The sequence below is a fragment of the Lepidochelys olivacea genome (assembly GCF_965140295.1).
Source record: "Lepidochelys olivacea isolate rLepOli2 genome assembly, chromosome: 10".
Taxonomy (NCBI): domain Eukaryota; kingdom Metazoa; phylum Chordata; order Testudines; family Cheloniidae; genus Lepidochelys; species Lepidochelys olivacea.
Window position 1 is genome coordinate 39,542,886 of NC_140420.1, and position 26,743 is coordinate 39,569,628.

Sequence of the window (26,743 nt, forward strand, 5' to 3'; positions counted from 1 at the left end):
ACCAGAGATTGGCCTGTTCCTCAATTCAAGAAACAGGCCCGGGTTGCTAATGGGATGGCAGGGTACTGCTGAAGGTTTGTACCCCACTTTAGCTCCCATTACGAAGCTTGGTAATTTGGGCAAGCCAGACAAGGGTGGTCTGGACCTAACAGTGCTGGGGCACTGTGTGCGCTGAAGGAGGCTCGAATCCAGGGGCTGGTGCTGATAAACCCAGATCTGGACAAATCCTTCAGGGTGTTCTCTGACAGGCCTCAGACAGAAGGCTGGGTGCAGTGCTGATACAGGCCACTACGAAGGGGGAGAAAGACCCCATTGTGGACCTAAGCAAGAAGCTGCTCCTCCTCCCTAGAGAAGAAATGCCTGGCCCTGAGATGGGCTCTTAAAAAGCTGCAGCTCTATCTATTTGGGTGGTGCTTTATGGTGTACACTGACCACCCACCCTGCCATGGTCAACGGATAAAGGGCTAATGCCAAACTCCTAAGGTGGACTCTGATCCACCAGGATGATCATATGGGGTGGAGCATGAATGTTATAGCTGATGCTTTGTCCTGGAGAGGGGGGCCTGAACTTCCACAGCTCACTGGCTGGAGTGACCCAACTCACTTCAGACTCAAAGTGCAGGAGAGATGTGACAAAGTTGGGGATTTTGGTAGTGTTTTACATGAATAGTGTGTGTGTGTGTGTGTGTCTCAGTTTCCCTGTGTGCTGTGTGTTTAGCACATTGTTGAGAGAGGGTTTGTTGTTGTAGAGGACCAGGTGTGACCTCGCCTAGCATCTGGGAACTCTGGACAATGGCCTGGAGATGGGGTTCCCTAACAAGTGGTGACTAAGAGTCCCACCCCAGCTTGGCAGTCAGCCAGTTCTGGCCTATGGGAGGACAAAGGGCTGAAAGGAGAGGATCCCGGCCACCTGACCAACCAGTTCCAGCCAGAGGGAAACAATGGATGGATGAGAGAGGGCACCTCTTACCTTTTTACCTGGGATGTAAGACAAATCACAAGGGAGGAGCTATTGGGGTTGTTGATAGGTGTTATAGAATGCATCCGTTGGAAAGAGGGGGTTTCTCTACTGGAGAGACAGTAGGCAGAGCCCACTTGGATGCAGGACAGACCTAGATGTACTGTGCCTCAGCACAGGATACTGGGCCTGAGGACACGGAGAGTCCCGTGCTGGGTTCATATGCTCAATAAACCTTTCTGTTTTATGCTGCCCGAGAGTCACTGCAGTATAGCGATCTGGACTGCATTATTCCCTCTGGAGGGGTGTACTCCCAGGGGGGTCCAGACCGAGTGGACTACCTGAGGGACAGGCGTGCTGAGTTCCAGAAAGGTGGAGTTCCAGGAGATGGAGCTGTCTATGGCTTAACCCCCCGTGAAAGAGTAGACCACGCTAGAACAGATGTCGCAGTGAAGGGGGTTCCTCCGGGAGAATGTACAGAGCCAGGAGAGAGCACGAGTACTGTGAGCCCATGAAAACGTCAAAGTCAGTTGTTTTTTTTCAAGGGGAACCTTCCTGGCAAACCCACACATCTCAGACCTTTGTACTATGCAAAAACAGAAAAATATTCTTGAATGCAAATTGTTTTTTACCCAAGCCAAACAGAACTCATTGCCATATTTCCAATCTCCAAACAGGAACCAGGTCAGGAGCCAGGCCCCCAGAAGGCATGAGATTGGCTTAAACATAATGAGATTTATATATTTTCATTTTCCTTCCCTCTCGTGCCTGAGATTTCATAGTGCACCTTTTTTTCCTCAATTTCAAGCTTTTCTCAGCTATTTAAAAAACAACCCAAAAGCTGAGTTTCTCCTGGAGATGTGACTTTAAGAAAAACACCAAATGTCACAGGACTTGCAGTGAAATCACCAGAGTTGGCTGCTTTGAAACAGCCAGTTCTCTCCTAGATGCAGAGCAGATTTTGATTGAGCTCAATTTTTAATTTCAGAGTATCCCTTAAAAAGTACTACTTCACAGTGGATAGAGCACTGGACTAAAAGTCAGGAAACTAGGATCTATTCATAGCTCTGCGACTGGCCTGCTGCTTCACATTACCTCGCTGTGCCTCAGTTTTCTGATCTCCTTTGTAAAGTGCTTTGAGATCTAATTATTAAAAGAGGTAGGTGGTGGTGTTATTTGTACTGTAATTATATAGCGCTTTAAATTCAATAGCAGTTAGGAACGTGTCTTTGAGGATCTGGGTTTTGGTCCTTGTGCTGTGGCCCCCTCCTCTTTCCTCCAAACATATGAGCCAACCCTCTTCCAGGAAATCCTACCAAAGCAATCTCACCAGCACTGTTGGATCATCAAAGTTTAGGGTTAGCTAGCTGATCTGAAGGAGATTTCTATCACATGCAAAGAAATACATTTCTGAGCCTTCTCATTAGGAATAGAAGTGAGAGTAGCCAGCCATGTCCACCCTCCTACCTTGCTCCTCCGTTACTCCTGCATTCCTATGGGCGTGGCTTTCACTAACCTTCCATTGCCATTACTATAATTAGAGTGATATGGAGGCAAGGACAGCAGCAATGATTCAACTGGCTAGTCCTTGACAGAGACTGTGTTAATATAAGAGCAAGCCTAGTTGAGCATGTGCCAGTCTAAAGGAATTTCACTAACGAGGTGATTTGTCTGTTTTGTTCTCCCTTCCCTGAGGGCCATGTTAGCCAGGGGTGGGTTGCGTTTGCCAGCTTTAGCCAGTCCCAGCAGCCTGTGGATCCTCTCCCCTACCGAGGAAGGCCAGGCTCCTGCCTACCACCGGGCTTACACAGCTGTTGGCGAGGTTTACCCTCCTTCCCTCCAACGGAAGGTGGTCCGACCCTTCAGAGAGCTTCCAGGCAACTGGAGAACAGGCTGGCTTAACCTCTTTCACTTCTGGCAGGAGGGTGGTTTCCACAACGTCCACAACATCATGATCCACAAGTTCCAGAAGTTTGGACCCATTTACAGGTAAGAAGCTGTGAGGCTCTGCAAATTCCTGCTAAAGGTAGCTCAGTGGCATAAAAGAAAATGTGGGGATCACGGTGTATATAGGTATGGTTTTGAGGTACCATGGTCTAGTGGGTAGGGCAATAGAGCAGGAGACTGGAAACTTGGGTTCTCAGTCACTTGTGGGACAATCTTATCTATCTGCCCCTCCATTTAGATCTGCTTTTACATCTGTCCCCCAGGTATCCAACTCTAGTAGTGTAAACTGAGGAACATAGTGTTAAGCTAGTGGATTAGGACTGGGCGTGAGGCGACCTGGTCTGGTACTGAGTTGCTGCATGACAGTGGGCAAGTCACTGGCCTCTTTGTGCCTCAGTTTGTCCACCTACCCTTTGTCTATTGATATGGTAAGGTCTTTCCACCAGCCCCCCCCCACCCCCCCTCAGCACAGAGGGACCCTGATTACAGCGACTGGAATACTAATAGTCTAGCAGGTTCAGGTCTGAAAGACCATGCAAGTATCTGATCTGCACCAGTGTCAGCTGGTGGCTTAACTAGAAGTCCACCCTTTCTCTCCATGTGGGTTTGTACATCTAGGAGCTCAGGTGATGTGGGGATGGGCAGAAATACAAAACTCCCGTGTGTGAACATGTAACATCACACAGTGAAATTTCACTCTGTTCATTGCAGCACATGCCCAACTCAGCCACCAGTTAATATAACAGGGCAAGAGGCAAATCTGCCAATCAAAACATTTGTGGATTGTAACTGCAGCGAGAAAGCCGCCTGGGTTGGAAGTGGCCATTTACATTGTTTGATACATTTTCATTGTTACTCTGATCACACTCTCTTAGCTGGCAGAATCTTTAGGACTGTTTACAAACTTCTCTCCAAACTGTACTTAGTACAAGGCTATGGGCCAGATCCTCAGCTAACAAAAGTCAGGGAAGTTCTACAGTTTGCAACGGGGCTGTTTCCATTTACACCAGCTGAGGTGGTGGCCTTATATCACCAGTATCTCTCTAGCTCAAGGGTTATTTTCGTTATGAGACAACCTCATGGGCCCAAACTCCCCCCTAGACTTAGGCTTATGGATTTCATCCACTATCTTGTATATCTGTTACACAGTTGGGGCTAGTTTAGTGTGCACGGGCCTGGTCCTGAAGCCGCATTCTTTAATTTTGCTCAGCTCCCTTTGGAGGTAATAGGTGTTTTCCCTTGGTAACTAGAGTCTGATCTCGGCTGGTGTTGATCTCCGGCAATTCCCACTGTTTTGGAGTTGCAGGTGTCAGCAGCTCCCAGGATCAGACCCTTAGGAAGGACATTTAGGAGATGGCCCTATGGAACAAGGCTATGGGATGTGGCTGTGATGTAGTCTCGAAGACAGAATGTGGCAGAGTATTCAAGGGGAGCTGCCCCTTGCACTTAGGCCCTGGGGAAAGCGACAGATAATTCTTGCATTATCCGTGTGAAGGGCTAGTGGCAGGTACCATGCCAGCCTTCCCAAAGAGGTTGTTTTGGGGTAAATGGAAGGTGCCACCATGGCTCTCTGCCAGTTAGAGGAGCTGAGCCAGCATGAAGGGGTAGAGGGGAAATAGATCCTTCTTGAAACAGGTGACATAGTTTCCACCTCAGTGCTACAGGGGGAATTCTGGCTGAGTTCTGAAGGCTGCACACCCCTTTTGTCCAACAGAGACTCAGTCTGTGGCTCCAAAGCCACAATGCAGTGTCCTCAAATTCTTCAGTGTGTGCACTGGGCAGACAGGAAGAATGATCCTTTCCCATGCTGATCACCCCTTGATCACACTAAGTGTTACAGAGCCAGAGCAGCTGCACCACTAAACCCAACAGGTAGCCCAGGATGTCAAAGCACATTCACAGATTAAGCCTCACTGTCTCACTAGGTGGTAGGTAACTTATTACCCCTCCTTTTCAGGTGGGAAAACTGAGGCATAGGGAGGGTTAAGCCCAGCATTTTGATAAGTGCGTACTTTTCCCGAAGGTGTTAAAACTTGAGGTCAAGGCTTCATGCAAGGCAGCCAGGTAATTCATACTTTGGATTGGTGCAAGTGCCACTCAGATATGGTTCTGAGCAACTTATTGTATTCAGGCAGAAGAGGAAGGGTAGATCAGTGGTTAGGGTTCTAGTCTGGGATGCTGGAGACCTGTGTTCCTGCTCAAATACAGACTTCACATTTGATCACTTAGGTCCAGATTTGTAAAGGTACTTAGCTATTGCTGCACTCAGCGTTACAGCAAGGAAATTTATTGAGGCGCCTAAATCTAATTGGAAAAGGGGATTTATGCCTTTAGGAGCCAAATTGCCATTGAAAGCCAATAGGATTTAGACTCCTAGGTGCCTAAATTATTTTTGAGAATGACTTAGGCTCCTCAGCCACTTAGGTCTCACAAAGCTGAGCACACCGATGCCTAAGTATCTTTCAAAATCTGGCCATTAGTCTCTCTCTATACCTTAATACACCACTTGTGAAATGGGAATAACATGTCCCTTGTCACAAAGTTGTTAGGACAAATACTTCAAAGAACATGGAGGGCTCAGATTCCATGGTAATGAGCTCCGGCTGAGTTTTGGACAGAATTATTATCAGCAAGCTATTGGTAAAAGAAAGGCAGTTCAGAGATGAGCAGCAAAAGGTTTGCGTGAGGAAGATTAAATTGGCTAGCTATGTGCAGTTTAGCTTGGCAAACAGTGAGGAGGATTATCATGACAGGGTATGATATTAAGAAAGGAAATAAAATCAACTTACCAAAATTCCTGACTGTAAGTCTAACGAAAACTCTCCCAATGGGAACAGCTTGGGGCTACCCCTGTATTGACCAGGAAATCACAGCTCATTCAGTCTAATTCATTTCCATGGCTAACTCCTGTGATGGTCCCTTTTGTCCAAGGACTGCAAGCAAAATCAACAATTCAACTAAACAAGCCTCAAGACACTCCTAGGACAGAAGGACATATTATAACAGAAATCAGTTCTCCTGGATGCCAATCCCATACATTAATCATTAAACAAATGCAGAAGTATTAAAAACAGAAGGGAAGAGACCTCTTGGGTCACTGAGTGCAGTCGGCAGTCGTAATCCCATTTAGATTGTGAAGCACTTGTTAAGGGCTCGTCAAAAACCCTTTGCAGCCAGACTGGCCAAGTGATTTTGGAGTATATGTCTTATTGGGAGTCAATGGGATTTTACCCTGCTGTCACTTGGGTGCTGCTGAAAAGACCATCCTTTGAGAGCATGTTATTTATGATATAAGTGTTTTGATATTGGCCCATTTTTCACATTCAATATATATGCTCAGGGGCATGTGCAATGGGCATGTTTTAGATATTTCAAGTTAATTAAATACATAATTCAGATTTGATCCAGAGTTCATTAGGGTCAGTGGAAAGACTTCAAACTTTGGATCGGGCTCATAGTTTTAAACTTTCAGATGCTGAACAGAGAGACTCCGGCCGCTCTGAATTTCCCCCATTGCTACTCATGGGGTACCAGTTACAAGCCCTGCCCTACTCACCATTTATCAGGGTCAGGAAGTTATGTTGTCTTCAGCAGTTTTTGCTTGTGGGAGTGTCCTGATCCCCTGTCAAATGTCACAGAGAGAAACTCGGCTTCTACCAGAGTGTGAATATCATTAACCCAGAAGATGCTGCTACTCTCTTTAAATTGGAAGGCAACTATCCCGAGAGGTTCATGGTGCCACCTTGGGTGGCCTACCGTGACTTTCGCAACAAGCCATATGGAGTGCTTCTCAAGTAAGTAAGGGCTATAACCTCTTCTGACTGTCACTTCCGGCTATATAAAGAGAAACTCGGGGGGGGGGGGGGAATGAATCTTGCAAAGGTAGAGTCAATGTAGAAGTTGGGTGAGAGTGGAGATCCCTTTTCTAATGACAAAGGTAACTGGGCTCACTTTTATGTTGTGATCTAGGAAGGGAGGAGATGTAGCATGATGTGAAAAGAGGAGCATTGTCATAGTGATGCCCTGAATTTGGAGCATCAGCTGGGGAGCGAAGTGGGTTGGGCACCTAATTCTTAGGAAACTGTCTGAGGCTCAGGTGGGTTAGGTAGGTTTACCGGTAGCAGAGAGACAGGTCTGGTCTCTTAACTTGAGTACATGCCAACCTGCCCATCATGGAAAGCCTGCTTTATCCTAGCTTACACTCCCCATGCAACTTGCATCCCTGCTGCTAGGACCCGTGTGATTGTCAGGCCAGGACTCTGGCCTGGAACATGTTACTCAAGGTCTGCGAGGGAATTCACATGGGAACAGACCAGCAAGGGCATGGCAGCTGGACAGGAAGCAGTGGGTGCCACGCAGGGAAAATCACTCTGTGTTGCTTTGTGGGCGAGATGAGGAGGGTTGGAGTGATGGGGAGGGGCTAGGTGTAGGGCCGAGGAATGGGTGTATACTGTGCCCTGCCCTGAAAGGCTGGATATCTCAGGGAACACAGCGATGTGACTGATCTTCCTTTTATTTTTCCCAGGAAGGGGGAGGCCTGGCGCTCCGACCGCCTCGTTCTGAATAAAGAGGTCCTGTCTCTGAAGGTGATCGACTGCTTTGTGCCCCTGTTGAATGAGGTGGGTGAGGACTTTGTCAAGAGGGTGCGAGTCCAGATCGAGAAGAGTGGCCGGGGAAGGTGGACGGCCGACCTCACCAATGAGCTGTTCCGCTTCGCCCTGGAGTGTGAGTGGGCTGGGCTGACATGCTGCCGTTGCCTGTGGGGTTTCATTGGCTCAGTGGGGGCATCTGGGGGAAGCAGAGAAAAGCTACTGCTGAGTTCAGTTTGCACTAGTGCCTAAATCCAGCCACCCCAGACATGCCACTGATTCCTATGACTTTGCAAATGGCCTATCATTAGAAGTGGTTGAACCACACCTATAAGGTCTGAACGCCCTTAGGAGGTGGAAAATCCATCCTTTCTGCTTAGGAAAATCTGTTTGGATGAGCACCCAAGTGACCTTCAGTGGAAGCTCTTAGCATGAAACAAACCCCATGGGTTAGAATCAATAAGCATCTAGCCTTATGCCTCTTAATGCAATGCGAGGTTCCATAAGGATCATCCAGATGCTCTCTCGCTATCATGTCTGAATATCTTGTGGATGAAATATATATGACCACATCCGCAGCTGGTTTAAATCACCACAGCGCCACGGAGGTCAATGGAAATACATCAATTTACACCAGATGGCAGCTGAACTGTTTCTCTAGCTACTCATGGCACTTTCCCCAAGCATAGAGTTGATGGCTCCAGAGTTCTGACCAAATTTCAGCTGGAGTCATCCTGCCTCACCAGACTCTTCCTGCAGCCTGAGCTACAAAAAGGTGCTCTTTCTTTGTGTTCTGTACTGTTGTGCAGTGACTGCTGGCCCAGAAATACTACCATTACACCCCAAAGGTGGCTGCATTTCAGCCCTGTGTATATGTTCGTGCTGGACTAGAGATGAGTAGAAATGGCCCGTCTCTGGCGGGAAGAACTTGGATAAGATGTTCTTATCGGGAAGATATTGGATAAGAGACACTATATATTACATGCGATAGAACTACATAAAAATACATTAAGATTGTAAAGCCAAGCTCTTGGAAGCTAGAAAACGCTAGATTTACGGTTGCCTGTGTACCCTTAATAGAGAGCATTACCCCAGCCCTGCATATAAACATACTGCATAATGAAGGTGCTTGTGGCCAATGGCCTCAAATCACCCCAGAGTCACATTTTGCGGAATGTTTGGGTACTAACCCTAACCCTTGCCCCTGCAGCCGTGTGCAACGTCCTGTATGGAGCACGCCTCGGGCTCCTGCAGGATTTCATTGACCCCGAGGCGCAGAAGTTCATCAATGCTGTGACCATGATGTTCCACACCACGTCACCCATGCTTTACATCCCGCCCAGCATGCTCTGCAGGATCAACTCTAAGACCTGGCGGGACCATGTGCAGGCCTGGGATGTGATTTTCAGGCATGGTGAGAGCTCATGTGCACTGCTGCATAGATCCCACCCAGCTTAGACTAAGGCTGCTGGCTAGAGCAGGGGCGTTATGCGGTAAGGCTGTTATGCGGAATGGCCTAGACTCAATATGATACTGCAACAGATGAGAAGTTGTGGGAACATCATGGAGGGAAAAGAATGGATTTACATAGAAAATAATTTTTGCTCATAGGAACAGGTGAGTCTGGCAAGATACTTGCATCTTGCTATTCTGAGGGTTCTGATGTATTGCTAGGGTCTCTTAGATGGAAGGCAGCAGGGCTAGCTCTGCTGGAGAGCTGGTGGAGTTTTCTATGGTGCAGAACGGCTAACTCAAATGACCTCAGCTGGGAAATTATAGGAAAGACACAAAGTGTCAGGAAAGTGCGGGATTCCCCATAGTGTCCTTGCGGACCAGATTCTAGCCAGAGCTGGCCAGTCTTGGAAAGCTAAATTATATCCCATGGAAAAGCTTCACAGCTTTTTGCTGGGGACTGGTGAGATCCTTTGGCTTCAGAGATGCCATTAAAACGGCATTCCGTGACAGCAGTTTAGCATATTCAGGATACTCAGGGGCCAGGGGCTCAGAGGTGAGTATGGTGGCATGGGGAGTGGGAGGAGGGATGGGCCCTCATAGCTATATTACTAGGTGCTGCATTTACTGCTTTCCTTTTTTCTCCCTATCTCCCTCCTCCTTTTCCCAGCTGACAAGTGCATACAGAACATCTACCGACAGCTTCGGCTGGACCGAGAAAATACCAAGGAATATACTGGCATCCTGTCCAGCCTCTTAGTACAGGACAAGCTACCCATCGATGACATCAAATCGAACGTGACAGAGATGATGGCAGGAGGGGTAGACACAGTAAGGATGAGCCTCGGGGATTGGGGAGAGTGCCATTGTTGTAGTGTCGATTGTGACCGTATCCCTTGGGGTGCAGCCTCAGACTGTGGAACCACTCTGCCCCCTTAACTGCCCCCCTTCAAGTTGCAGTGGGGGAGGTTTAGATTGGATATTAGGAAAAACTTTTTCACTAAGAGGGTGGTGAAACACTGGAATGCGTTACCTAGGGAGGTGGTAGAATCTCCTTCCTTAGAGGTTTTTAAGGTCAGGCTTGACAAAGCCCTGGCTGGGATGATTTAACTGGGAATTGGTCCTGCTTTGAGCAGGGGGTTGGACTAGATGACCTTCTGGGGTCCCTTCCAACCCTGATATTCTATGATTCTATGATTCTAACTCTCTGCAGCCTGGGCTCTCACTCACAATGCCTTGCTTGTGACCAGCAGCAACCCCTCCAGGTGCTGTTATAACTCAGCATAACCACATGTGCAGGCCCCACAGCAAGCTAGATTGCATTAATGCTTTCAGAGCCATTCATTAATCACACAGAGAAAGGCACCAGAGCTCAGCACTGTACCTCAGGAATATACAATCTTGCACTGCTCGACAATGGAAAGTGGATGTACACTAGCCTTTGTACCCACACTTCACACAAATTCACTTGTAAAGATAAGCAGTAAAATAAATTTCTTCATGATAAAAGATGGATTTTAAGTGATATTAAGTGACAGGCAAAAAGTTAGAGTTAGTTACCAAAAGAAATAAAATATAAGCATGCAGTTTAAACTCTCAACCCAATTAGACTGGGCAACATCTAGATTAAGCAGCTTTTCTCAACCCACTGGATAGTGCAGTCCTTAATATACAGGTCTGCTCCTTAAACCTGGGCCAATCTCCTGTCTTGGAGTCTTGTCTTCGCCATGTCTTGGGTTTTTCCAGGGTAGATTAGGGCAGGAGAAGGGCACAGTATGTGTCCACTCTCTTTTTTTTTTTTTTTTTTTTTTTTACCCTCAGTCCATGTGCCTGGAAAACACAAGTCTAGGCATGTCTGGGGGGGGGGGGGCATTGCTGAGTTTCCAGGCAAGTAGAACAATTCCCCTGATGTGGCTTTATGCAGGTGAATCATTGCATTGTAGCTCTCTTGCTGGAGAACGGCGTTGTTTTTTTTCCTTGCTGTTGCCTCTGCGGGCCTAATATCTGGTTGATTCCCCAATTTACAGCATATTTTAGTAATAACCATACAACACAATTCTTATAACCTCACATGCATTAATGATAAAGATATATGGTTAGAGAAATGACTTTCCCTCTTGTGTTACAAGGCAAACTTTATATATAATATCATAATTATATACAGATGAGGAATTTGAAGGGTTAAAGGGTGCTCTCTCTCTCTGTAGAACGTGCCAGCGATATTACAATATCTCTGGTAATTGCTGTGTACTAGAAGGATTAGGAGAGAGCATTCATTACCTGGCGTTTCACTACTGACCAATGATGGAACCTCAACATAGTTCCCTGTTTCCATATCCTGGCTCCCCTCTGATGACATTTCCCACACTGGCTTTCCCATACTGCTCCTCAAAGGAGGATGCTCCTGGTGAGGTACACAAGGCAAAGAATGGCTAATGTTGAGAGTTTAGAATTGGAGTTCTGGCACCTGGGTGCCTCAATCCCATAGGCTCTTCTAAAAGTCCCGGCCCATAACATTTCAGAAATATAGCGGGGGGGGGGGCTCTTCTCTGAGCAGTACAAGGTGCTTCATTAAAGCCACACAACCTTGTCAAGAAGAGAAACTGAGGCACAGAGAGGTGATGCGGTATGCATGGTTCACCCATAGAGCAACATACCTAGGGTCAGAACATATCTGGTGTTGAGTTCTAGGATGTTCCCCTGTGCCCTGCTTCAGACCCCCATGACCATCCTCTGTGCCCTCCTCTAGACCTCCATCACCCTCCAGTGGGCCATGTTCGAACTGGCTCGCACTCCAGTAGTGCAGGAGCAGCTGCGGGCGGAGATCTTTGCAGCCAGACAGGCAGCACAGGGCGATATGCTGAAGATGTTGAAAGCCGTGCGGCTGCTCAAAGCTGCCATCAAGGAAACACTCAGGTAAGGAGTTTTTCTTTCAAAGACCGTGTAATCAGTTCCTAACCCCCACCACTTTCGACCCAGATATGGGTGCACAGATGACTGCCTTCTCTCTGTGGGAATTCAGCCTGGTATCTAGGTACTGATACAGCCCCCAGCACTACAGAATCTGAGCTCTGGAGGTGGAGTTTTTTTACCATTGAAGAAAAATGAGTGTCTCCCTTGAATGGCTGATCCTCTTAGAACAGCCGTTCTCAAATTTCATTGCACTGTGACCCCCTTCTGAAAACAAAAATTACTACACGACCCCACAATTGGTGACTGAAGACTGGGCTGGGTCAGGTGGGGCCAAAGCTGAAGCCCAAGGGATTCTGTCTTGGGTGGGGGGGCATGTAACTTTAGCCCTGGGCAGTGGGACTCGGGCTTCAGTTTCAGCCCTGGTGGTGGGGCATGGGCTTGGGCCCTGGGACCCAGTAATTCTAACACCAGCCTTGGTGACGCCATTAAAATGGGGGTCACAATCCACTTGGGGTTCCGGGCCCACAGTTTGGGAACCCCTGTATTACACGATAACTGCTCACTACCTACTCACCTATAGAACTATCACTTTAGTTCTAGTGGCGGGTCCTGTGATTTTGATGCTGGAGTCTCTGATTCTCTCCCAGCATAGTGGGTTTGCTGCAGTCCATCTAATACACTTTTTCATCAGTGCAGCATTTATGGCTTAGCAAGAATGGAAACATTTTTGAGGGAAACTGATGCAAAGGGTAATAAATTTACTTCCTTAAAGGACAATTAACAGCACCACAGAGCACAGTACTGTTGTCCTTCCAAAACAATAAGTTCACAGCATTGGAAGATTCCTCCATCCCACCTCCAGTGGGTTCACCATAACGTTTTTATTTTGCTTTTCCATGACAATTTCTCAGAGCTTCAAGGAAACAGGAGACGAGAACAAATATGAAGTCATTGCTAACTCTTGGCCACTGCTACACTGAACAGTGCCTTTGCAAACTGACAAAAAGCCCCATGCTGCAAAGTGTCATGTGCTCCTTGTACAAGAGAGATTGCAGGGATGCTACTGGCAGGTCAGACTTCTGTACCAGAATTTGGCTGGCTACAGAGATCCAAGATATGTGTTCTTTTTAAGATACCTTAGAACACGACTAGGTATGCTGTTACTATCTCTGATAAGGGATGTTATGCACTGTGCCACTTAGCAGTTGAAAATTATAATACAGTTTTAGCATAGAACTATACACTCAGTCGTAGGACTGGAAGCGACCTTGAGAGTTTATATGGTCCAGTCCCCTGCACTCTTCCCATAAGATACCATGAGTAAGGATATCACTAAACTGGTTCTCTCTGTGTGTGAGCAGCTTTCTTGACTCCTCCATGACCGACTCTGCCCTTGCATAGGAGACGCATGGCACATCTGCTGCTTTGCCAATTTATGCCTGTGGATCGAAGGGAGGGGGCAGTCCATTCATCTCTTTTTGCAAGCTTTCCTACTACTTCCTCATATTTCAGAATCTTTAATACCAGGCACTCAAGAAACTTGAAAAAATAGCACCAATGATTATTGAGTCCAACATTGACAACCCCAGGAAATCAGGTGAATTATTTTGTCTGTCTAATATTGGCCTCATTTATCTCCCATGATAGATAGGTAGCACAAAGACGGGGATTCATAATAAATATCATAAATCTGCAGAGATGCGCTCGAGTTCTGGGCACGTTATGTGCAAACACAAAGCCAAGTAAACCTTGGAGAGCCTCCAAAATGTACGGGAAGGTCATTTTCTTCTTAGCATCGGATGCTGCCACCCAGGAAGCGGTGGAGAGGGGCCTGGCAGTGGGGGGGTGTTTGTCCCCCTAGAGCAGCTAGAGGACCTGGGCGTCCACCTGGTCCTGACCTCTGTCCTTCCTTTTCTCCCCAATGCTGCCCTGTTACCCACGCTGGGGAAACCTGTTTCTGTTATCAGCCCTCTCCCGTTGGGCTGCAAGGACCCTACCCTCCACCACATTTTTCCTTCCGCCGGCAAGTGTAACTTTTACTGCTGTCAGCGGTGCGTGACGGAGTGGCGCTCAAAGGGTCCTTCCTAGTCCCCCACCAGGGGGCCCGTTACCGGGTGTACTTTTCCACAGGGGAACCCCAGTGCTACCTCTGCCGGGCGTCAGGGCATGTCCAGAGAGACTGCCCCTTAGCCCGGCAAGGAGGGGCACCTGGGATCCCCGAGACCCGGCAGGACATCGGCCCCATCATTGCCGACGCCCCGGCCGCCCGGTACCCGAACCCGCCCCCCCTCCTCTTCGGACCACCGCTACTCCCTTCAGGACTGCCGATTGCTGCCATAATAACAGTGAGTTCCCATCTGCCACGGACATGAGATCTAACCCTGGGAAATGGCAGACTAAACTAATAAAGCCCTGCACGTGCAGCATCAAAGCTAGCCAAAAATTGCAGTGCTTGCTTCAAAAGAGTCAATTTAAAAGTCTGGGAGTCAGGCAGCACAATGAGAGAAGGGAAACCTGTCCAAAAAGAATGCTCATCTGGGCCAACACATCTACAACTATTCTGGGACTTTGACTCCCTCCCATTTCAGACACGAAATTGCTTGTGCCAGGAAGGGTGCTGGGCTGCTAGATGGGCATTAATTAAACAGCCAGATCTTCAGCTGTGGCAAATCAACATCAGTCCGTTACTTAATGGGAGTTATTTAGATTTACCCCAGGTGAAGATCGGGCCCCAAGATTTTGCTCCTCTCTCCTGGTGGCCAGGAGGACATTAAACAGCTTATAGCAAAACCAGAAAGACAATAGGGAAGAGCTCTGGTTTCATGGCAATCATCTCCACTCTCAATGAAACAGCTTCTCATTACCAAGGCTACATGAGATATTGCTGTGCCCATAATGGCTCCTAGATTAGCAGAGATGATCTTGGGGCAGAGACGGTTTTTTTTAAATTCTCTGTACAGCACCTTTACAGTGAGTAGACCATGCCCATGTTAAATGCTTTGGGCCTGATTTTGATCATTTACACCAGTTGACTTGCATAGACAGACTATCAAGTGACTCCTGATTTAATCTCAGGACCAAAATTGGTCCCATTGAGGATATCAGAAAATGTATTTAGACTCTTAAACTGGCATTGTGGATACAGTCAAATGGAGATATTGACAAACATAAGGTTAGAGGAGAATAGGTCAAATGATGGGAGAAGTGATAAGAATACACCTAAATTCTTAAAGTACAGGCCTTTGCAGACAGGCCTGAATATCTATATCCTAACACTCCACCCCTTTTTTTTCTTTTTCTTTTGGGATCCTCCTGCCCAGGTAACCCTGGAAAAGCATAGGACATATGGTGACATATTTCCTGATAGGGCCAGGCATCAAGGTGGAAGGTGTCGATGCTCCATCTGTCCCACTGCCCCTTGTGTAGTACCATGCCCTGCACCTTCTCTCGTACAGGCATACTACACCTATTCCAATTAGTGTTCCAGACTTCCCAGTATAGTGGGCCTGAGAAGGTTGGGTCCGGGTTGTCTAGTACACTTTGGGGGGAGAGGTTTACTACATTACTTATAGGTTATAATTAGTGGCTGTTCTCTAGGGGGTTGTGCCCCCTTGATCATTTCCATATGCAATGTGTAACACACATATAGTTAACAATACACCAGCTGCTATGATAATCCACAGCAACACTGAGAGTCCTGACCACTGCAGTGTGGTCCAACATCCTGGCCACCACCAAAAACACTGCTTCTCCTCCTTTGATAAGGTTAAAATTTTGTCAGCACCATCCTGTAGTGTGTATTGTTAGTGTGTCCAACTGTTGGGGCTTGCAGCAAGTCGCTCTTGTAATCTTTGTGTACTTTTGTCCATATTGTGTGTCTGTTGAATATCCACAGTGAAATTTGGTATTGTCCAAACCAATTCAACTACTTGGAACGGTATGGGGTAGTAGGTGCTGGTTCGATTGTTTACAACGATTAGGTCCACTGATCCATTGGTGCACCATAGTCCAGGTGGCAATGTATAGAAGTTCATAATTTTGTCATACACTGGAAGGATTTTGCCTTCTAGTGTTATATTGCAGGATTGCATACATTCCCAACAGAATACACCGTACCCCGTATACATTACCCCTAAATGCCCCCCCTTTGCAATAGGCCATTGATCCTGCTCCTCCGTAGTCATAGGAGAGGAGCGCATCCATATTCCTCCTCTGGATATACAACTGCTTAATGTGATGACAGTCCAATTTACACCCATTCCATCCCCCCACACACCTATTACCTAGTGGCTCCCAATGCGCTCCCCTTTCCCTACTTACTCCCATTGGGTTCAAGGGAACCATCTTATTTGCATTTCCTTCCCATGGTATCATAGTAACAATTACACAAGAACTGTCCCCACAGGTCGGGGATGTTATTTTCCAGGTAGATGGGTATGTTTTTGCAATTGTGGATAAATATGGGCTAGCCTCCCGATTTAATACTGAAGGCCATTGTTCTGACCAAGCATCTCTCATAATATCCATTAACATTATAACTGAGCATTTTGAATACCTACGCACACTTCTCTCCATGTTAGTCTTCTGAAGTCATCCTCTACCCATGTCACCAGGTCCCCTGCCCAATGAGTTAACTGCAAGTTTACCTCTACTGCTGTCCTCCACCCTGTGGCAACTGCTGATAGTTGCTGTGCCATTAATTCATTAATTTGTTGATATTGACAAACATGAGGTTAGAGGAGAATAGGTCAAATGATGGGAGAACTGGCATGTAAGACCCAGGGAGAAAGCTTGAGAGGATTGGAGAACTATATCACAGCGATGCATGGCGGCTGTATGCATGGGGTAGCATCGAAACAGTGATCATGCAATTACAAGGACAGGGCAACACAGCTGGGACAGTTTAGGCTAAATATTAGGGGTAGTGTTATCAGACCAGTTTGGTGATAGCACAAATTGTGACTGGAACAACTTACCATGGAGTGATTCAAGACTAGACCTTACCCCCATCTGGCAGGATTGGCTTTAGGCATCATGTGGCTTATTTACACTGGGAATTTTCCCCAGTTCCAGCAGTAACAGTTCAGCCACCAGTGTTTGGATTGGTGGACCCTGCTGGAAACCAGAGTCAATCCTTCTACAATTCAAGGAAATAGGCTAGATGATTTGCTAGCTCTCCAAGCCCATTGAAGCAATACGCTGGTTTGATCAGCTACACAGACAGTAAGTTGTGCAGAATGGAAACTGTCTTAAGAAATGTGACAGGGCCATAGCTGGGCTCCCACCAAACCGCTATTGTGTTCCCAGGCAGGTGCACAAAGCAAAAGGGATTTTTGTCTGTCAGTCCTTTCAGGTAGGGTCCCAACCACAGCAGCAACAGGCAAGTCACATGGAGTACATCCCCTGTCAAGCTGACCTTCCCTGCCTCTGGAGCTTCTGGCCCCAAGTCAAACTTTCCTCGTAGAGTAAGGGCTGTGAAGCTGCTCTCCGTCCCAGCTGGGCTCTCCTCTTTTATCTTCTCCTGACACTAGGGCTGTTGACTAATTGCACTTAACTCATATGTTTAACTAAAAAAAAATTAATTGTGATTAATTGTCGTTTTAATCATTCTTTAAATAATAGAATACCAATTAAAATGTATTAAATATTTGTGGACATTTTTCTACATTTTCAAATATATTGATTTCAGTTACAACACAGAATACAAAGTGTACAGTGCTCACTTTATTTATTATTTTTATTATAAATATTTGCAGTGTAAAAATGATAAACAAAAGAAATTATATTTTTCAGTTGTAGTGTAGTGCAATCTCTTTATCAGGAAAGTGAAACTTAGAAAGATAGATTTTTTTTTTGTTACACAACTGCACTCAAAAACAAAACAATGTAAAACTTTACATCCTAAAAGTCCACTCAGTCCTACTTCTTTTTCAGCCAATCACTAAGACAAACAAGTTTGTTTACATTTAAGGGAGATAATGCTGCCTCCTTCTTACTGACTATGTCACCTGAAAGTAGCCAGCATTGCAAGGTATTTACATGCCTGATATGCTAAACATTTGTATGCTTCAGCCACCATTCCAGAGGACATGCTTCCATGCTGATGATGCTCGTTAAAAAAAATAATACATTCATTAAATTTGTGACTGAACTCTTTAGGGGAGAATTGTATGTCTCCTGCTCTGTTTTACCCACATTCTGCCATATATTTCATGTTACAGCAGTCTCGGATGAGATCCCAGCACATATTGTTCTTTTTAAGAACACTTTAACTGCAGATCTGACAAAACAAAACGAATGTAACAATGTGAGATTTCTAAAACTAGTGTCTCCCAAAATCTGAGAGGGACAAGGTGTGGTGAATGCTTTCAGAAGTCTTTAAAGGGCAACACTCCGAGACGGAAACTACAGAACCCAAACCACCAAAAAAGAAAATCAACCTTCTGCTGGTGGCATCTGACTCAGATGATGAAAATGAACATGTGTCGTCCGCACTGTTTTGGATCGTTATTGAGCAGAACCCACCATCAGCATGGATGCATGGCCTCTGGAATGATGAAGGGACTTATGAATCTTTAGTGCATCTGGCATCTGGCTACAACAGTGACACATGAACATCTGTTCTCACTTTCAGGTGACATTGTAAACAAGAAGTGAGCGGTATTGTCTCCCACAAATATAACAAATGTTTATCTGAGCCAGTGGTTCTCAGCCTTTCCAGACTACTGTATCCCTTTCAGCAGTCTGAGTTGTCTTTCACCTCACTTTAGAACTACTTGCTTACAAAATCAGACACAAACATACAAAAGTGTCAGAGCACACTATTACTGAAAATTGCTTACTTTCTAATTTTTACCATATAATTATAAATCAATTGGAATATAAACATTCTACTTTCATTTCAGTGTATAGTATATACAGCACTACAAGTCATTGTCTATATGAAATTTTAGTTTGTACTGACTTCACCAGTGTTTTTTATTTAGCCTGTTGTAAAATTAGGCAAATACCTAGATGAGTTGATGTACCCCCGAAAGACCTCTGAATACCTTCCGGGGTACATGTACCCCTGCTTGAGACCCACTGGTCTGAATTATTGGCTGAACAAGAAGTAGGACTGAGTGGACTTGTAAGCACTAAAGTTTTACATTGTTTTATTTTTGAATGCACTTTTTTTGTACATTGTTCTACATTTGCAAGTTCAACTTTCATGATAAAGAGATTGCACTAGAGTACTTGTGATGGGGGAATTGAAAAATACTGTTTCTTTTGGTTTTTACAGTGCAAATATTTCTAATAAAAATAAATATAAAGAGAACACAGTACACTTAGTATTCTGCCTTGTAACTGAAATCCATATATTTGAAAATATAGGAAACATTACAAAATTAAATGGTATTCTATTATTGTTTAACAGCGTGATAAATCGTGCGATTAACCGTGATTAATTTTTTAATTGCGCGATTAATCGCAATTAATTTTTTTAATCACTTGACAGCCCTATCTGACACCTATTGCAGGTGTAGCAGGTCAGGGCTGATTAAGCCCACTGCAGCTTGTTAACCCTTTCCTGGACAGCGGAGGATTTGTGTACTCTGTCACAAGCAACAGCTTGATGTTCTGGTTTAACAGAGGTAGGTCCTCTAGCAAAGCTGGAGCAGAATGGCATGGGGAGTCTTTGGGCTGAGCTCTTATTTCTAAGGCAGATGACTGGTCTCATGCACAGCCCTGATTGTATAGTCTGCCCACTGGGACAATATTGGCTGTAAATGAGTGATGAGTAAATCCTACCCTGATGCGCCCTCCTCCTGCAGGCTCCATCCAGTGGCAGTGACCATACAGAGATACACAACACAGGAGATTATCCTCCAAGACTATTTCATCCCCGCCAAGGTGAGTTTCCTGCCGTGGCAGGGCCAGATGAAAGGAGGGGAATAGGCAGCTGTGGAATTTTGGTTTTGTCTTCACTAGATTTTGCCTTAACATTTCCCACTGTTGCTGTTTTTGGTGCCTCTCCAATGGTGGTGGCCAGCATGGGAGAACAGCTATAGGCTGCCCCGGCCATTTTAAATGTTTTGTCAGCCAGTTCTAGTGCAGAATACCCTTGACTTGTAGCAAAGACTGCATTCACAGTCAAGGGAAGATTGTGGATAAGCATTGTTTAAAAACTTTCTTATGGCCAAAAGGATTGTACCAGGCTTGGGCTACTCAGTGAGGTCAGGGCTGGAGCACACTAGCATGGTGTTTAAAGAAAAGATCGACCATGAATCTGCACCGAGCCCAAAGCACAAGGGCCGGGCCCATCCAAATTGGGTGGTCAAGGCATGTTAGAGGGATGGGAATCTAGGCTGAACTTTAGACACAGCACAGAACTCACGGGAAACGGGATGGAACTTTAAACTACCTTTGCACCTGCCTGATCCTGGGTTGCTCTGGGGGCTGGGGTGTCCCCTGGCCCACAGAACACTGAGCTGCCCGGAATCTCTGCTGTACCTGAGCCCCACACATTTCCTTCAGAAGGCAGCCTTCCACCACACCTGCCTGCACTGAGGGAATCCTTCCACAGCTGGATATGAGACCCCCCTTCTGCTATTCCCTCTTCCCTTTTACCCAGCGAAAAGGGGTGGGGGAGGGAACTCCCCTAGTGAGGTTAAGCTGTGCACAGATATGGAGCTTACACTCGGTTGTAAGAGCACTTTAAATTGGCCCAAAGAAAATGGGGGAACTAAGGGTGTGGCTCACTGGAGCAGGCACAGGCTCGGAGACCATTGCCAGTTACAGAGTGAACAGCTCACAGCCTCTTTGTGTAGCACATACAGCACCGCTCTCCCTATGGAGCACACCATTAAAGTCAGCATCACACACCCCGAGGAAGGGCTGCCCACAAGGCCCTGTGTGTGGATGTCTGCTTGTGGTGGCACAGTTGCCCAGAATCACCCTTGGTGTAAGGGCAGATGCTGTTCCCTCACATTGTGACTGCAATGTCGCTCCCCTGTCGTGAGCGAAGTCTGGCACAGCCCCCGTGATGGATGCCAGCTGGGAGAGCTGCTAGCAGTCCACTCACCCTCCCTCCTCTCTCCCTTGCAGACACTAGTGCAGGTTGGAATTTATGCTATGGGCCGTGATCCCAAGTTCTTCACCAAGCCAGAGCTGTTCGACCCAGCGAGATGGCTGAAAATGGACTCTACATACTTCAGGGCGCTGGGCTTTGGTTTTGGGCCACGCCAGTGCCTCGGTCGCAGGATTGCCGAGCTGGAGATGCAGCTCTTCCTGATCCATGTGAGTCTGACACCTTCCTCCTTTGGCAAAGCCACAGAATTTGCAGAGCCCCTTTATCGCTGAGGCACCTTCGCAGCGATGTAGGAGAAGGGCCGTGGGCAACTATACAGAGAACCAGGGCAACCTAAGGCTCTGTTGGGAAAGAGAGAAACAGAGGTCTAGGCACTCAGCTGTCTGCATGGCTTGCACAAGTGGAATGAGCATTGCATGGTAGATAGGTCACGCAGCTAAGGTTGAAAATTACAGTTCAGGTGCATGTGCCTGCAAGCTCCCTGCAATCCCCTTTCTGCCCCCATACTGGGATCTGAAGGTATGTCTACACTGAACACTAAGCTAGGATCTGACTTAGGGTTGAGCCCAAGCCCCCCAACCCCCTCTTCCATCCACACACAAATCAGTCTGACTCAATAAGCAATCGGGACCCAAATCTTAGGACACTGCTATGTGGGTGGGGCTGAACACGAATCCTGCTCAAACCCGGTCCTGTTGCAGTGTAGACAGAGCTCAAGCCGACCCAAGTCAGACAGTCTGTGTAGCAAAGTATAGACATGTTAGCATGGCTGTGAGACCCGGTTCCAGCAATTGTAAACCCAGGTTTACAATGCAGTGTGGCTGCTCAAGCATGGGCTTGGCAGCACCGAGCTCACAAACTCAAATCCCACAGACCCTAGTTTATAATGCAGTGTAGCCATACCCTGAGAGTCCTGCTAGAAGTGTGCAAAAAATTAGCAACAAATATGCAAAACCACTCCAATTCGGGGGGGGGGCATGGTGTCTTTCTTTGCACTGGAAGCAGCATGGTCCAGCAGATAGCGCACTGGTTTCAGAGTCCTGGTGTCTAGGCCCAGCTTTGTCAGTGCTTATGGATATTCACCTCATCTCTCTGGCCCAGAACCACAAAGGTGCCTGAATACCTTTGAGGTTCTGGGCCTCTATGTCTTAAGTTTCCCGAACTGTAAAATGGGGCTAATAATAGTTGCCTTCCTTTATAAAGTGCTTTCATGTCTGCAGCTAATGAACATATTGCAAGGGAGGCTGAGCTGGTGGGTTGGGTGCTATCCTGGGGCTCCACAGATCCAGGCTTAATTCTCTGCCCTGGCACAGGAAGCCTGTATGATCTTGGGTGAGTCACTTAGCCATGCTGTGCCTCAGGTTCTGCAGCTGTACAGTGGGGATAATAACAGTGCCCTGACTCCCAGGGGTGTGTGAGAATAAACTCATTAAAGAATTTGAGATGCCCACATACATCGGTGATGGGGGCTACCTAAGGAGCTTAGAGCTTGGCTATACTCCTGCTTAAGTCAATGACATAACTTACAGTGGTGTCTACACTGCCTACACTGCCTACACAGAGCATCTCCTGCAGACATAGCTTCCACCTCTTATTGAGGTGGAGGAATTATGTCAATGGGCGAGCACTCTCCTATTGACATAATGCATCTGTGAAGACAACTGTAAATTAAAAATGGTAAAAAGGTAATTGTAATAATTTTTTATGATACATTTAAAAACGATCCACCAAAAAACTACCTAAGATCATGAATTTTCTTCTGGCTGTTAAGCCCATTTCTCCAGTGAAAGGTGGCTTCACAATGCAGGCTTCCCAAGCCATATGGTTTGTTCTATGGCAGATCACAGAGAACTTTTGCCAGTTTTCTTGAATTTCATGAAAAAACCAAAACTAGAGAGGTACAAAATCCTCCCCAAATAAGCAACATTTTTGGGTGTGTACATCCTCTCCTGCATGCACGGATGGAGAGCAAACACCATTTAGTGCAATGAATACAAGAACATTTAATGGATGTCTAGCCCCGAAGTCAACAGCACTTCCCTCAGCCAAAGACTAGGGATAAAGTCATTTCAATCTTGCTCCACAGTGGAGCTGCCAACACTCCTTTCTCATCCTCTGGTTATCAGGGTCAGTCACCTAAGGCCCCACTGAACATCAGTCCTGCAAATTTCCTGAACTGGGGTAGTCAACCCTGGATCTTCCAGAGGGCATAGTGGCATGTGGCAAGAAATTATTGTGCCACAGGTTGAAAAACTGGCTCTTAGTGACTGGAGACTGATGTTGCATCAGATTGCGGCGACAGTGCAATGAGACCTTCTCTTTCATTTCCCACATTGGCTGGAATCAAGATGATTTTGCATCTCTGACAGATTATCATTGTCTCCTTTATTCTATTTCCCAGATGCTGGAGAACTTCAAGATAGAAACCAAGAGAGGAGTGGACGTTGGTACCCAGTTTGACCTCATCCTGATCCCAGACAAACCAATATACCTTACGTTACGGGCCCTGGACTCCCAGCCATGAATGGAACAGAAGCTACCACTCCCCACTGATTCTGTGACAAGGCTGGGTGATGGAACCAATGTCAACCCATCTTGAGCCAGCTGAAGAGCTGTCACCTCTGTTTGGGACAATCTGGGTACATATGATTTATGTCCTTGTGGAACTTTGTCTCTAGACATAAAAATTAGACCCTAGTAAGAAGAAAAGAATGGGAGCTAGGGGTTGGGTGTGATGGGATTCCCCAGGGTGCAACCTGAAACTTGGGTACCACTGAGCCCTCTGGCCTATCAGCCTGGGCTCCCTCGCACATTGTGATGTCATGACAAGATGCAAACCTCTGGTAGGTACTGCACTTACACAGACATCTACAAGCAGGGACACACCCAGCTGAGTTACATGAATGCTTCTCTCAGCCACTCATGGACTAATAAATTTATTTGAGCATAAGCTTTCGTGAGCTACAGCTCACTTCATCGGATGCAACATGAAAGCTTATGCTTAAATAAATTTGTTAGTCTCCAAGGGTGCCACAAGTACTCCTTTTCTTTTTGCGAATACAGAGTAACACGGCTGCTACTCTGAAACCTGTCATGAACTAATAGAGAGGCTCCAGCCAGTCTGACCAGTGTAAATTTATTACCTGATCCACCGCTCCCTCAATGTGGAGAGGCCATAACACAAGCCTTTGTAACTGAGGTGAGATTGACCAAGCACTTCAAGCAAACTACACTGTTTTAAGTAAAGTGTCACACAGATTTATTAGCTACAGAAAGATAGATTTTAAGTGGTAGGCATAAAGATCAGAGAACATTGTCAAAGAAAATAAAAGATTAAATGCACAATGTAAAGCTTAGCCCTTATTACACCAGGCAGTATCAGATCAGTGATTTTCCCACCCCACTGGATGTTACAGTTCTTAATATATAGGCTTCTCATTAAGTCTGGACCAGTGTCCCCAGATGACCATGCTGAATTGGAATTCATTTGCAAATTGGATACTATTACTTTAGGCTTAAATAGAGACTGGGAGTGGCTAAGTCATTATGCAAGGTAGCCTGTTTCCTCTTGTTTTTTCCTACCCCCCCCCCCCCAGATGTTCTGGTTTAACTTGGATTTAAACTTGGAGAGTGGTCAGTTTGGATGAGCTATTACCAGCAGGAGAGTGAGTTTGTGTGTGTATGGGGGTGGGGGGGATGTGAGAAAACCTGGATTTGTGCAGGAAATAGCCCAACTTGTTTATCATGCACATTGTGTAAAGAGTTGTCACTTTGGATGGGCTATCACCAGCAGGAGAGTGAATTTGTGTGGGGGGTTGGAGGGTGAGAAAACCTGGATTTGGGCTGGAAATGGCCCACCTGATGATCACTTTAGATAAGCTATTACCAGCAGGACAGTGGGGTGGGAAGAGGTATTGTTTCATATTCTCTGTGTATATATAAAGTCTGCTGCAGTTTCCACGGTATGCATCCGATGAAGTGAGCTGTAGCTCACGAAAGCTCATGCTCAAATAAATTGGTTAGTCTCTAAGGTGCCACAAGTACTCCTTTTCATCATCTTCTTGGTGTGCCTGCTGCTTCCAGCGTACATGTGGAAGGAGAAAGGCCAAGATACGCTGCAACTCTTCCTTATTTTATACCCTCAGTCCATGTGATACTTGCCCAGATATGTCCCGGTGAGCTTTGCTAAATCACAGTGATAGAGTAAACCCCCATTGTGTGCACTTGGGTGACTGTCATTTGACTGTAAATCCCTTGAGTACAACACCCCTGCTGATTAATGGTCATGGAGCACCATCCTGGGCGTGTGTCCTTTGTATATCACCTGCAAATTTACAGCATATTTCAGTAACAACCATACAGCAAAAATCTCATAACTGTATACATACTAATGCTATACATATTTGGACAGAACGGGTTTTAGCAGAGCATGACTTTTCATATACCTTACATGGCATACTTTGTATGAAATATCACAATTACATGACAGTGATGAATATGGGGGTTTCAGGGTGCTATTTTGAGGTTATAGTGTGTCACGGTGGGGTGGGAGCTCCAGGACCCTAACCCAGGGTTTGTCTGTCACCGCCTTTGCTGCTGACCAATGCAATAGTCACTGGAAGAGACAATCTGGCTAGGCAGCTGAAGGGTGCTAACTGAAGTCTCCAGCCTGGAAAAAAAGTGTGCCTTTGTGATCAAATTCCTCCAGTATTCAAGGCAAAGTAGAGACTGTCCACAGGGCAAGATGAATGTTCATGCAAGTCCCCTGGCCTGTAGACCCCTGCAACATAGCCCCAAACCTCAGGCAGGGAAGTGGCAAAAGGATCCAGACGTTTCAAGCGTGTTAGCAGAGTTAGTCAAGGTCACCTTGACTGTCAGCACAGCCAATGCTGCCCTCTCAAGTGCACTGGAATGGGAAGATGCCCATCAGCTTTCAACCACCCATGTCATAGCCTTTGAGCAATTTTCCATAGGCACCACTGCTTTACCCTTTTCTCACCATTGTTTGCCAGTACACTGTCTAGCTGGGAGAAATATAATGGTTTGTCTTTGAATAGCACCCATCAGCTGAAGGTATGTTGACACTGATGGTGTAGTTGCCGACTTGGGTAGAGTTACCCAAGTGTCACGGATTCACAGGTCTCGTGCTCTCTCCTGGCTCTGTACAGTACCTGGGAGGAACCCACTTCAGTATGACAGCCCTTCCCGGGGGTGGGGTCCACTCTCTCGGGTTAAGCTATAGGCCCCTCCGCCTCCACCTCTCTGACCCTCAGTATGCCTGTCTCTCAACGTGGGCCCCCTCAGGGAGTCCCTCGTTCTGGACCCCCCCGGGGCCTCCACTTCCAGAGAGAATAATGCAGTCCTGATCTCTGGACTGGAGTGATTCTCAGACAGCATAAAACAGAAGTTTATTGAGCAGATGAACCCAGCACAGGAAATTCTCCTGCCCCTCAAGCCTAGCATCCCGCAGCGCAGTATATCTAAGTCTGTCCCACATCCAAGTGGGCTCTGGCTGCTCTCTCTCTGTCCAATCCAGCAGCCCCTCATTCCAGCCGATCATCCAATATCATCTCCCCCAACATCTCCTCCCATCTACTTTTTCTTCCATTCCAGGTAAACAGGTCACTGGGGCCCTCTCTCTTCCGTTCTTTGTTCTTTTCTGGCTGGAACTGGTTGGTCAGGACACCGGGATCCTCTCCTTTCAGCCCCTTGTCCTCCCACAGGCCAGAACTGGCTGACTGCCAAGCTGGGGTGGGACTCTTAGTCACCAGTGCTCTATCCACTGTGAAGTAGTACTTTTTAAGGGATACTCTG

The 26,743-nt window shown here is 46.6% G+C and overlaps 1 protein-coding gene across 3 annotated transcripts; it reads left to right on the forward strand.

Annotated features, from left to right (window-relative positions):
• Window positions 1-2,099: 2,099 nt before the first annotated feature.
• Window positions 2,100-25,190, forward strand: CYP11A1 (cytochrome P450 family 11 subfamily A member 1). Of its 3 annotated transcripts, none has more exons than XM_084642146.1 (10): window positions 2,100-2,117; window positions 2,880-2,947; window positions 6,544-6,699; window positions 7,431-7,630; window positions 8,705-8,908; window positions 9,617-9,777; window positions 11,696-11,862; window positions 19,674-19,752; window positions 20,947-21,138; window positions 23,331-25,189. In XM_084642146.1, exons 2-10 carry the CDS (start codon window positions 2,910-2,912, stop codon window positions 23,451-23,453), a joined length of 1,320 nt encoding a protein of 439 aa, XP_084498272.1. In that variant the 5' UTR covers window positions 2,100-2,117; window positions 2,880-2,909; the 3' UTR covers window positions 23,454-25,189. The 3 variants fall into 3 exon arrangements, with proteins under 3 accessions (XP_084498272.1, XP_084498271.1, XP_084498270.1); XM_084642145.1 differs by lacking the exon at window positions 2,100-2,117 and adding an exon at window positions 2,499-2,620; XM_084642144.1 differs by lacking the exon at window positions 2,100-2,117 and having other exon boundaries at window positions 2,503-2,947; window positions 23,331-25,190.
• The last annotated feature ends 1,553 nt before the right edge of the window (window positions 25,191-26,743 follow it).